Source organism: Ahaetulla prasina, chromosome 2, assembly GCF_028640845.1.
Source record: "Ahaetulla prasina isolate Xishuangbanna chromosome 2, ASM2864084v1, whole genome shotgun sequence".
NCBI lineage: Eukaryota > Metazoa > Chordata > Lepidosauria > Squamata > Colubridae > Ahaetulla > Ahaetulla prasina.
In genome coordinates, this window is record NC_080540.1 from 27,195,081 (window position 1) to 27,207,481 (window position 12,401).

Genomic DNA, 12,401 nt, shown 5'->3' on the forward strand with positions numbered 1-12,401 from the left:
AATCATAATCATCATAATCATCATCATCATCATCATCATCATCATAATAATAATATCAGAAGGGACCTTGGAGGTCTTCTAGTCCAATCCCCTGCCCAGGCAGGAAACCCTACACCATAGACCCTACACCAAATAGAAATGAAATGCAACAACAGTTCCATTAAGAGACTATCTCAGGGGTGAAATCCAGCAGGTTCTGACAGGTTCTGGAGAACCGGTAGTGGAAATTTTGAGTAGTTTGGAGAAACAACAAATACCACCCCTGGCTGGCCCCAGGGTGAGGTGAGAATGGGAGATTTTGCAACATCCTTTCCCCAAGAGTGGGGAGGGAATGGAGATTTTGCAGTATCCTTCCCCTGCCACACCCACCAAGCCACACCATGCCCATCAAGCCACGCCCCACAGAACCGGTAGTAAAAAAAAAGTGGATTTCACCACTGGACTATCCCAACCTAAAAAGAAGTCTACTAATGGTTTTCCATGTATCATGGACCTCTAAAATGTGATGATTTGCAGATAGTATTTCCCAAAGTTAGAGAAGGACCAAGAGAGTTTGGGTAGAAGCTAACTCAACCTCATAATCTTAACCAGTATATGTGGAAGTGATCTTGACAGCTGGGTAACCTTTGAACAGAACACTGCTTTATTGCTTTATTGCTTATTTACAGGACTTTATCTAAAAGAGCTGGGGCTGACAATCACTGGGCCTCTTCAAGATCTGGGACAAGATCCATCATATATTAATCTAATAGATATGAAATCTATTCATCCATGGCTTCTGCCCAACATGATCGGTCAAAGGTGAAAAGTTTGCAGGGGACAAAAGGAATACACAGATTACGTGTCAATTTCCCTATTAGTTGCAATTTGGATATGTCCAAGGGGCACCGGCTACTGGATATTAACTGGTATAGGAAGGAAAGTCATACAAAAAGTTAACTACTCTTTTATTTTGACATCAAATGTTCTTTTGTATTCAGTGATGGTCTTAAAAAGATAATGTAGCACTTGGGGATGAAGATGCAGCCTAGCAGGCCAGTACTGGAGGCCAAGATGGAGAAGACCTGCACAGCCACCATATACTTCCCCTTGGTGCTGAGGTAAGTGGGAACGAAGGATATCCAGACACTGCAGAAGACCAGCATGCTGAAGGTGATGAGCTTGGCTTCATTGAAGGCCCCAGGTAGATTCCTGGCCAGAAAAGCCACCGTAAAGCAGATGAGAGCCAGGAAGCCCATGTAGCCAAGGGCAAGGTAGAACATGGCAACGGAGCTTTGATTACATTGCAGGATGATTTCCTCAGATTGTGAGTGCATGTCTGACTCAGGGAATGGGGGAAAAGTGCCCAACCAGATGCTGCCGAGGAGAACTTGGACACCAGAACATGAAAGGATGATAGAATTGGACAAGGTCTTCCCTAACCATCTTTGCAAATTATTCCCTGGTTTTGTGGCAAAGAAAGCTAATACCACAGTGACTGTTTTGGCCAAGACTGTAGAAATGGCAACTGTGAAGATGTTGCTGAAGGCTGTTTGTTGGAGAAGACAAGTGGCTTTCCTCGGCTGGCCAATGAATAAGAACGATGTCAAGAAGGAAAGCAGGAGGGAGATGAGGAGGATGTAGGAAAGGTCCCGATTATTGGCTCTGACGATGGGAGTTTCTCGGAATTTAATGAAGATTCCCAAGACGAAACCTGTTACTAAAGAGAGGAAAGAGGCAAGAGAAGCTAGGCTGATCCCCAAATTTTCTCGAAAGGATAGGAAAGTTTCTGTCTTAGGTATACATTCATCTTGGTTGATGTTTGGATGTTGATCTGCAGGACATTCGGTGCATTTTTCAGCATCTGAAAAGAGAAATATTACAATATACCATAAAGCAGGTTCTTCCCTCCAGCGGCATAATTGGAGTGAAAATGTTTATTACAAACGTCATTAACCACCTTCCAGAAATGAAAAGCAAAGCACTCTGCAAACCTCTTAGCATTAATCCATGGAGAAATAGTCATCGGGACCTCCAAAACTGGACTATTTCAAGACTAGGAATGAGTAAAATGTGAGACTCAAGGCTTCAAAGACCTCTTCCAATTCTGATTTGTCTGGTCTTCTGTATGAATAAACTGGAGGTTAGGAAAACACTTTCATTAAACCCCCCCTTTGCAAATGTCAGTTTCCCACCATGATTTGACCAAGGAAATATGACAGCAGTTACTCTGCCTGAGGTATTCCTCTGTCTCAGGATCCAGTCTGAATCAGTCCATCAGCACAGGCTCCATCACAATCTGACAGCTTGGAAGACTAAACTTTTGTCCCGGTGACTGACTCAGATTGGATCCTGAAACGCTATGCTGGTACATATATATTTGCCTCAGTTCCTCTCTTTCTTTATTCTCCCACCCATTCCAGCAAAGCAAACACCAACGGCTTCTGTCACCTTGGGCATCTCTTTTGAGGGATGAGGGAAAAGGCTGGCCTCACTTTTAGCATTCTTCCTATGAGTCCAGCCAGAAGAGAAACTCTTGTCCATTTCACCCACTTGCACAAAAGACCAATTCCCTCATTTCTTATCAAGGAAAGAAGGGAGAGAGGGAGGGAGGGACGGAAGATGGAAGGAAGGGAGGGAGGGGGAGGGAGGGAGGATGGAAGGAAGGGAGGGAGGGACGGAGGATGGAAGGAAGGGAGGGAGGGAGGGAGGATGGAAGGAATGGAGAGAGAGGAAGGGTGGGAGGGAGGGAAGAAGGAAGGAGGAGGGAGGAGGAGGAGGATGGGAGGAGGGAGGGAGGATGGAAGGGAGGGAGGAAGAAGGAAGGAGGATGGAAGGAGGGAGGAGGAGGAAGGAGGGAGGAGAGGAAGGAAGGAAGAAGGAAGGAGGATGGAAGGAAGGGGGAGAGAGGAAGGGAGGGAGGGAAGAAGGAAGGAAGGATGGGAGGGAGGGAGGGAGGGAGGATGGAAGGGAGGGGGAGAGAGAAAGGAAGGGAGGGAGGGAAGAAGGAAGGAAGGATGGGAGGGAGGGAGGATGGAAGGGAGGGAGGGAGGGAAGGACGGAGGGTGTATGGAAGGGAGGAAAGGGGGAGGGAGAGAGGGAGGGAAGATGGATTCAGGGCCAGACATGTTTCTGGGACTGTTAAACAGGTTCATCCTTCAGTATTACTAGATTCAGGGATAGAGGCAGGAGGGTAGAGGAGAAGAAAGAATTCCTCCATTTTTTCAGAGATAACAAGAAAATTGTAGAAGTTGAAATAAGATGAAGAGCAAGAAATGCCATCCCTCTTCTAATTCCAAGGTGTTGTTGATTACCTGTCTTTTAATATCTGGCTCCCCATTTTACCTCCAAGATTATTTCTTTTCATTTATTATGGAAAAAAGAGTTTATTTGTAAAACAACCATGCCTATTTAAAAAAAAAAACACCTTGCATGAGCAATGGCTGCTTCTATAGACCTCCCTAAAGCCTGCCCCATTTTCTGGTGTCACCCACCTTCTATGGCGGAGATGGTTCCTTCTGCACAACGATGACAGTCGTAGCAGCAAATGGGCTCCCCTTCTTGAGGTACTTTCTTAAACCCAGGACGACAGCTTTCCACACATGTAGAGGGTGGCAAGGGCTGAGGAGAGAAAAGGAGACAAATCTTTGGATAGCAAAACGAGTGGCATGCATAAAATAACAGAAAAATAACTTCTTTCCAGAAAAGAGGCAGAAAGTTTAGTACAAGATTTAGCTTTGACTAAGTAGAAGCCAGGGGTAGGTCCTAATTTTTTTTACTACCAGTTCTGTGGGCGTGGCTTATTTTGTGGGCGTGGCTTGATGGTCATATGACAGTGGGCATGGCTTGGTCATGTGACTGGGTGGGCGTGGCTTGGTGGTCATGTGACTGGGTGGGCGTAGCTGGGTAATCATGTGACTGGGTGGGTGTGGCCAACTTGATGTCACTCACATCAAAGGTTGATGTCACTCAAGTCAATTTCCCTGTCTATTTATTTACTACTACTGAACATCCAAAATATACTATTAAATCCTATGTATATATGCCATATATGTAGTATAGCGTGTATAGGCACACAAAAAGATACATCATCTACTACATATATACTGTATGTACACACACACACACCTCTTCTAAAACTGTACACATTCAACCTCACTCACTACATTTGGAAAAACACACCTAGAGTCCACTTTCTGCCACACATTTAACTATAACTTCTGTACATTTAGAACATTACACACACCTTCAGATGTTCTTCCCTAACTTGCACATGACTGTTAGAGCCAGGAGAGATCATGGGTTGAGTAAAATGTGGTGAAACTCACTTAACAACGCTCTTGCTTAGCAACCAAAATTTTGGGCTCAATTCTGGTCATAAGACAAGGACTATCTCTGCCTTCCTCTGCATGGCAGCCTTGTCCTAGTAAACTCCTTCTCCTTTCTGGCAATTTTCCTCTCCATTAGAGGCACCAAAATAATCTAGAGATGTAAGGTTTCTTGCTAGAGGAAGGGGTTAAATTAGATGGCCTCTAAGGTCCCTTCCAGCCCTAGATTGCTGTCCTGTTTCAAAGTGTCTTCTGAAGCCACGTCTAGTGCCAGGGTTTGTGGTTCTTCCTTCCTCTTCTTTCTCTTTCTCTTTCTCTCTCTCTCTCTCCATTCCTTTCTCTTTCTTCTTTCTTTATCTCTTTCTTCTCTCTCCCTTTCTTTCTCTTTTACTTTCTTTCTCTCTTTCTTTCTTCTCTCCCTTTCTTTTTCTTTTTCTTTTATTCTTTCTTTTCTCTCTCACTTTCTTTCTTTTTCTTTCTTCTCTCCCTTTCTTTCTTTTTCTTTCTTTCTTTCTTTCTCTCTCTCTCTCTCTCTTTCATTCTTTCTTTTCTCTCTCTCTCTCCCTCTTTCCTTCTTTCTTTCTCTCTTTCTTTCTTGTCTCTCCTTTTTCTTTTTCTTTTTCTTTCTCTTTTGCATTATTTTGTGCCACAAATCAAATTGGATTATTTTGTGCCATCAATCAACCATCCAGGAATCAATCTTTCTCTCTCTCTCTCTCTCTCTCTTTCTTTCTTTCTTTCTTTCTTTCTTTCTTTCTTTCTTTCTTTCTTTCTTTCTTTCTTCTCTCTCCCTTTATTTCTCTTTTTCTCTCTTTCTTTCCTTCTCTCTCTCTCTCTTTCTCTCTCCCTCTCTCCCTCTCTCTCTCCTTTAAAGTCTAGGACAGGTGTCTGCAAACTTGGCTCCTTTAAGACTTGTGGACTTCAACACCCAAACACTCTGGGAGTTGATTGGTCCACAAGTCTTAAAGGAGCCAAGTTTGAAGATGCCTGGTCTAGGTACTAAGCACCCAGAACAGGAGCTTCAGGCGGAGGCCAAAACAGGAGCTTCAGGCTGCGGAACATGGCTTTGGCTGCGGCAAGCTGCGGGGGCAGCAGCATGGCATCCTGGTTCCCGGGGATGCGGCGAACGTGGCAGTAGCGGCAGAGGAGGCAGCGGGGGCCACAGCGGGGGCTGCAGGGGCAGCAGCAGCAGTAGCGCCAGAGGCGGCAGCGGGGGTGGGGGCAGCAGCAGCAGAGGCAGCGGTGGTGGCGGTAGCGCCAGAGGAGGTGGCAGCAGGGGTGGCGGCGGCAGCCATGTTCCTTGCACATGTGCATCCCAATAGACTTGCAAGGCAATGGGATGTGCATTCATGAAGAATCTGGCAGCAACAAACATGGCGGCCGGGGCGAGCGACCGGCGACCGGTTCGGAGGCGTGGCCAGCCATCTTTTACTACCGGTTCTGCGAACTACTACCTTTTTTTACTACCGGTTCTCCAGAACCTGTGCAGACACTAGCAACCCACCACTGGTAGAAGCCAATAGGAAATGTGAGGAAGATGAAAAAGATTGAACTGCACACACTCCTCCTCTGTTTCTCTTTCCATTAAATGTTTCACACATGCTACAGATTTAGACTTTCATTTTAAACTTGGATACAGTGGTTAATTGCCCAGGGTTATATATTGCCTGGAGGTTTTGCTTTGGCTAGTTAAACCACATTACTTGAATAACTCCCTCAGTCTGCCTCTCTCCCCATAGACATAGTGAACAGTTTGCATGAAAATTGAAGATTATTGTTCATGGCCACCTGAATAGCCAATGATGAAGTTCTCACTCTTGAGAATCTGATCAGCTGATGTGAAAACTCAAAGGCAATGAAAGCTATTCCCTACCAACCCCCCAACTGCAATACCGTGTTTGCCCCCTCCGGTGAAATAAAATAAACATCAGTAGCACCTTGCTCAGCATTTCCACCTGTGCGATGCTCATCTGGTCAATGGATAATTTAAAATCCTGAGACCCCCGTTTTTTTAGAATCCCAGATTTCACTCTCTTGACAGATTCATTTGAGAAAATGACCCAGTTCACAATGTCCAGGTCAGCTGTAATATCTCCCTTCTCATCCAAATATACCCTTTCTATGGAATTATTGTTAAACTGAGAGCTTTGAAGGAAAGGGTGCAGCTGGAAAGAAAACAAGATAGATATTATTTTAGAGTTTAGAAGGAACATCAGAGGATCTTTGAAAAAGACCTCCTTAACCTCTGCTGGTAGGGATCCAAACATTTCTGTCTGTCTGCTCAAAAAAAAAACAGGTTTTATTGTCAGATTTGTTCTTGGATCAGCAGTAACAATAATAAGCAGATGAATAATAACAGCTGCTAACTTCATGTTTAAATATATAGCAATAGTACTCAGACTTATATACAGCCCTCCCTAAGTGGTTTTTTTTTTTACACAGTCAGCATATTGCCAAAAATAATCTGGGTGCTCATTTTACCATCTGCAGAAGGACAGAAGGATGAGTCAACCTTGAGCCATTCAGAATTGAACTCCTGGAGTGAGCAGTGAGTTAGCTTGCATTCTAACCACTGCACCACCACGTTCAGAACAATGACTGTAAAGCAGCAATAGGTTCTACTTACCTCTACTACCAGTTCGCAACGGGAGCAAGGAAGTTTCAGCCATTCAGATTTTATTTTAACTTGAGGGTTGTTGTTAGATTTTCCTATAATGTTTATCACTGATTGTATGAAGAAAGTAGAAAGCTTCATTATGCTTACTTTCCTATTTGTTATTCCGTGGCGATTTTGGTCCACAACATCTCTCTTCTGGCTGCGTATCATTTCTTGCTGACATTGGAGAGAATTACCTCATTGTCTCTAATATTCTAATATGTAAACTCAAGTGGACTTCTTGTTTATACCACCAGTTTGAGGGAAAAAAAGATGACTGAACAATCAAATCACCAATGTATTTGCTTTGAAAAGTTAAAATGTAGCAGCAAAGTCCAGTTGTCCAGTTGCTGCCTCTGATTATAACCAGGAAAGGATACACCTTGACTTCATTTGCAAATAAAGAAAAGTACTTTTACTAGTTACATCTGGATAGCAGCAGAGCTAAGTTGGATCTGAGACAAAATATGGCTAACAATCCGTATCACCCTATTCCTCCCTCCTCTTTCCCAAAAGGTCATCAGGTCTGGTCCAATGCCAGCTCCTTCCCGGGGTCCCGTGGTAATCTTCTTCCGCAGGTCTCTGGTTGTCAATCATATCAGGAATGCAATGTCCATTAGAGTTCGCGCTCAAACATTCCTGTTGAATTCAAAACATTAATCTCCCCTCCCACCTTAATTATGTCAGACCAAAACTCTTAAAGGCCCCTCTCTACTTAACTTGAATCCAATAGCTATTTACATTAGAAATGCAATCCCATGCTATCTAACAACTGAATATAAGGAGTACAAAGAGATACGAAGTTTCGAGTGGAGGCTGACATACACTTTGCCAAGAGAAAGACTCGAGACCAGGAAGGTGAGAGAAACAGACTTTTTTGATGCATCAGAGCCCAGTGTGTTCAAACACCAAAGTCTGGACTGCCCGGGATACGCCCGGGCAGGTGGTTTTAAAGACCTTAATTCAAAAAGCAGAAGTAACTATGGAAAATTACATAAAGTACAGTTTCATGTCTTAACAATACATTTCATATAGCAAAAAGCACCTAATATCCAAATATGGTAACGGTTGAGCAAATATCATACACCACCCATATGGCTTCCTGTTATGTTCCATCTCTTGTAAGTTTCAGGAATGTTCCTGTACAGCTGACACTTTCAGTTCCTCATTTATATTGAGGTTACAAAGCAGGCAATCATAAGATATAAAATATAAGGGAGTTGAATACAAGGAAGTATGTTAAGAGTACAGGTATCATATTAAGAAGGAAAAATTATGGATTTATGGATTATTCCAATGCTCCCGGCCTCAAAAACAAGAAAATATTGCCAACACAAAAGGATCATAGTGAAATAGAAGAGAAAAATGAAGTAAATGAAAAGTTGGAATTAGATTGAATTTGACTTTCAGAATAATTTAATTTTTTTTTCAGAATAAACAATCAAGCTGGTAAGACAGTCTGTTATTAACAGCAGCTGCTTGCAATTACTGCAGGTTCAAGCCCCACCAAGCCCAAGGTTGACTCAGCCTTCCATCCTTTATAAGGTAAGTAAAATGAGGACCCAGATTGTTGGGGGCAATAAGTTGACTTTGTATATAATATACAAATGGATGAAGACTATTGCTTGACATAGTGTAAGCCGCCCTGAGTCTTCGGAGAAGGGCGGAATATAAATGGAAATTTTAAAAAAAACCTTATAAAACTAATTCCCATATTTGAAGGAAATGTGATTAATGGAAAGGAAATACCTGCCAAGTCTTCAGCCTTGGAGCATCCATCTTCATACTTCTGTTCCTCACTGATCTCTTGGATGTGGATATGTAAGCTGAATTTAAGGCCCTCCCAACAGCCCAGATGGTGTTGTAGATGAGGTAGCTGTCCAGGGTCAGGATCTGATCTATCTCCTCCTTCCTCAGAGACACAAGTTCTTCTCTCTGTCTGCACCGTCTCCAGACTTTTACTGAAAAGGCGTCCTTGGGGGATGAACATCTAAAAGTTTTCTCCAAAAAATCAACTAGGAAGTCAATAAAGATACCAAAAGCACCACGGCTTGCCCATTTCCTTTCCTTTATCAGAAAGGAAAAAAAAGCACCAATGTGTTTCAAGGAATACACGTTAAACATAAAATCAAGACTAAAAACCCACTGAGCTGTGTTGATCCAGACTTTACCTACAACATGTTTCGAAAGATGGGTAAGGATCGCATCTATAATTCTCATTCCTATCAAGAACGAACTAGTCTCTGAGCCATAAACAAAGACATTGACTTTTACCCATTTGTAATATTCATCTGAATTGAAAGTCATATCTGCAAAATTCAGTGTAAAGCTTTGATATAGAACTGCACAAATCCCGTTCCTTAACATCAAAGAAGACATTGTCCTCATGAACCTCTCCCCCTGGTCGGTTTCTGGAGCGATGAGACCAACCAAGGTCCACTTGAAGTAGAGAAGAAGCTGGGTGATCCCTGGGTATTCAATTCCTTCAGTAGGGAGCATTGGGTAGAAGAAAGGAAAATGAGTTTTATCCATCAGAGTCATGGAAGCCAAATTATAACTGATCTGAAAGAAATGGAAGAAGGTATTTTATATGTAACAAGCAACATCCAACTCCTATCATTTCCATTTAAAAAGCCATGTTTTTTTCATTTGCAGAGGAACTCTGATTCAAAGTTTCATGACTCAAAACGGTCTCCCCAAGAAAGACACACCTGGGGGATTTTGTAAGTGCCCAACAAGGTTGACATCTGGATGGAGATGCCAGTCTCCACGTCTTCCAGAACAGCCACTGTGTTTCTCTGCCTTCCACACCTGTAGTTGGGCACATTGGCCTCCCCATCTGAAAGCAGGTCCAGCAAAGGATCTGTAGTCATCTCTACCTTGAAGAAGTTCTCATAGATATTATAACCCAGGGTGATGTTGGGTAAGAGGTGGTCATCCCGGTTGATGTCCTCAATAGCAAAAAGGAAGGGCATAAATTTCCAATAAAGCTTTGGTGATTTTCTGCAGGTACAAACACATCAATGTAAATAACATTTAGCTTCCATTCCAGGATAATACTTTTAATAAACTCAAATCACAATTTTTCTTCCAAACGGTTTGCAATATTCCAAACTATTAACAAATAATAATAATAATAATAATAATAATAATAATAATAATAATAATAATAATAATAATAATAATAATAATAATAATAATAATAATAATGGAACATTGAAGAAAGAAACAGAAGGCCTAATTCTTGCGGCCCAAGAACAAGCCATTAGAACAAATGCCAGAATAGAAAAATCTACTGATGATCCCAAATGCAGACTCTGCAAAGAAGCAGATGAAACCATTGATCACATACTGAGCTGTTGTAAGACAATAGCTCAGACAGACTACAAACAATGTCACAACACAGTCCCTCAGATGGTCCACTGAAACTTGTGTCACCATCTGCCTGTAGCAAAGAACTGGTGGGATCATAAGCCTGAAAAAGTGATTGAAAATGAGCATGCAAAACTACTGTGGGATTTCCGAATACAGACTGATAAAGTTTTGGAACACAATACCCTGGATATCACGATTGTGGAAAAGAAAAAAGTGTGGATAGTCGACATTGCTATACCTGGTGACAGCAGAATTGATGAGAAACAACTTGAAAAAGTCACCAGATATCAAGATTTGAGAATCAAGTTGGAGAGACTCTAGCATAAACCAGTGCAGGTGGTTCCAGTGGTACTCAGCACACTGGGAGCTGTGCCTAAAGACCTAGGCAAGCATTTAAAAGCGATTGGTGCTGACAAGATCACCATTGGTCAGCTGCAGAAGGCCATCTTAATGGGATCTGCTCGCATAATTCGCCGATACATCACGTAGTCCTAAACGCTTGGGAAGTGTTCGACTAGTGATCTGTGATACGAAATCCAGCATAGTTATCTTGTTTGCTGTGTATACTGTCATTTTGTGTAAATAAAATAATAATAATAATAATAATAATAATAATAATAATAATAATAATAATAATAATAATAATAATAATAATAATAATATAAAAAAACCACTCTCCTAATTGGTTAAACTAGCACAATTTCAATTTCACGTGCTGATCTTTTAGCATATTTTTCTGCTTTTGATGAGCTACTTCCTCTGTCATAATAAACATGACTGATATACTCAGAGAGATATCAATTTAAATGGTTGTCCACTAGGACTCCAAGATCCCTCTCACAGTTACTACTATTGAGCAAGGCATATGTGATAGCTTGCTCAATAGTAGTAACTATGAGCGGGATCTTGGAGCCCTAGTGGACAACCATTTAGATATGAGCCAGCAGTGTGCAGCAGCTGCCAAAAAGCCAACAGAGTTCTGGGCTGCATAAACAGAGGGATAGAATCAAGATCACGTGAAGTGTTAATACCACTTTATAATGCCTTGGTAAGGACACACTTGGAATATTGCATTCAGTTTTGGTCGCCACGATGTAAAAAGGATGTTGAGACTCTAGAAGGAGTGCAGAGAAGAGCAACAAAGATGATTAGGGGACTGGAGGCTAAAAAATATGAAGAACGGTTGCAGAAACTCGGTATGCCTAGTTTAATGAAAAGAAGGACTAGGGGAGACATGATAGCAGTGTTCCAATATCTCGGGGATTGCCACAAAGAAGAGGGAGTCAAACTATTCTCCAAAGCACCTAAGGGTAGAACAAGAAGCAATGGGTGGAAAATAATCAAGGAGAGAAGCATTTTAACTCTGCTCATAGGATATCATTGAAAGTGGATGGGGGAAAATATCATGCTTGGGGTTTTATAGGTTAAAGTTTGAAATGAGTTTTGTGATCTGCACTGGGCAACAGGGACCCCAAGATAGAATCAGAAAGACGGCTAGCAAAAAGAAGAGATCAATGAGCAAACACCTTGAAGAACCTGTAGACATTAATTGGAGTGACCATAATGCAGTGCAGGACAATTGACTTACTGTGAGAATTTTGTTGAAGGGCTTCCAGCAAAGCTTAATAATTGAAACCGAGCATCCATTGCAGAGACTATGCCGCTAATGATATAATCTCCTGGCTTGTAATGATGCTGCGGGTCCACTTCACTCTGCTGCAGAGTCAGGAGGCATTTGGCTTTGTGCATCACACCAGATCCCCTTGTCCACAGAATTAGCATGAAGAGAATCAGCAGCAACATTATTGTGTCCTTGACTTAGCCTTCTCTGTGGTACCTGCTCTTTAAGAGAGGAGGGGAAAAAGAAATGGAAGAAAGCAAAATCTATTTCTGGACAGAAGTTTCAGATTTAGTCAGAATCAGCCAAGGGCCATCAACACAGATTCTGCTTTATCTAAAACGACCTTCAGATTCCCTTTCTATGTGTACCCAGCATTTCCTGACACAGACTCCGCCTCACATTGCTTTGCGGGACTGATATCGACATCAAATATTTACCGACA

General features: G+C 42.1%; 1 protein-coding gene across 1 annotated transcript; it reads right to left on the bottom strand.

The window, feature by feature from the left end:
- Nucleotides 1–947: 947 nt before the first annotated feature.
- On the bottom strand, nt 948–12,087 carry LOC131190444 (vomeronasal type-2 receptor 26-like). The gene is made up of 6 exons (XM_058167767.1): nt 11,927–12,087; nt 9,675–9,966; nt 8,713–9,525; nt 3,474–3,600; nt 1,351–1,843; nt 948–1,128 (listed from the first exon to the last, which is right to left on the bottom strand). Exons 1-6 carry the CDS (start codon nt 12,085–12,087, stop codon nt 948–950), a joined length of 2,067 nt encoding a protein of 688 aa, XP_058023750.1.
- Between the last annotated feature and the right edge of the window lie 314 nt (nt 12,088–12,401).

What these genes read in the sequence shown, in the direction of transcription:
- LOC131190444 (XM_058167767.1), bottom strand. Translation starts at nt 12,087, where the DNA reads ATGCACAAAGCCAAATGCCTCCTGACTCTGCAGCAGAGTGAAGTGGAC. An exon ending in CCTTCAACAAAATTCTCACA is followed by an intron (nt 9,967 to 11,926) that starts GTAAGTCAATTG and finishes TTGTACCTGCAG; the next exon opens with AAAATCACCAAAGCTTTATT. An exon ending in GCACTTACAAAATCCCCCAG is followed by an intron (nt 9,526 to 9,674) that starts GTGTGTCTTTCT and finishes CATTTCTTTCAG; the next exon opens with ATCAGTTATAATTTGGCTTC.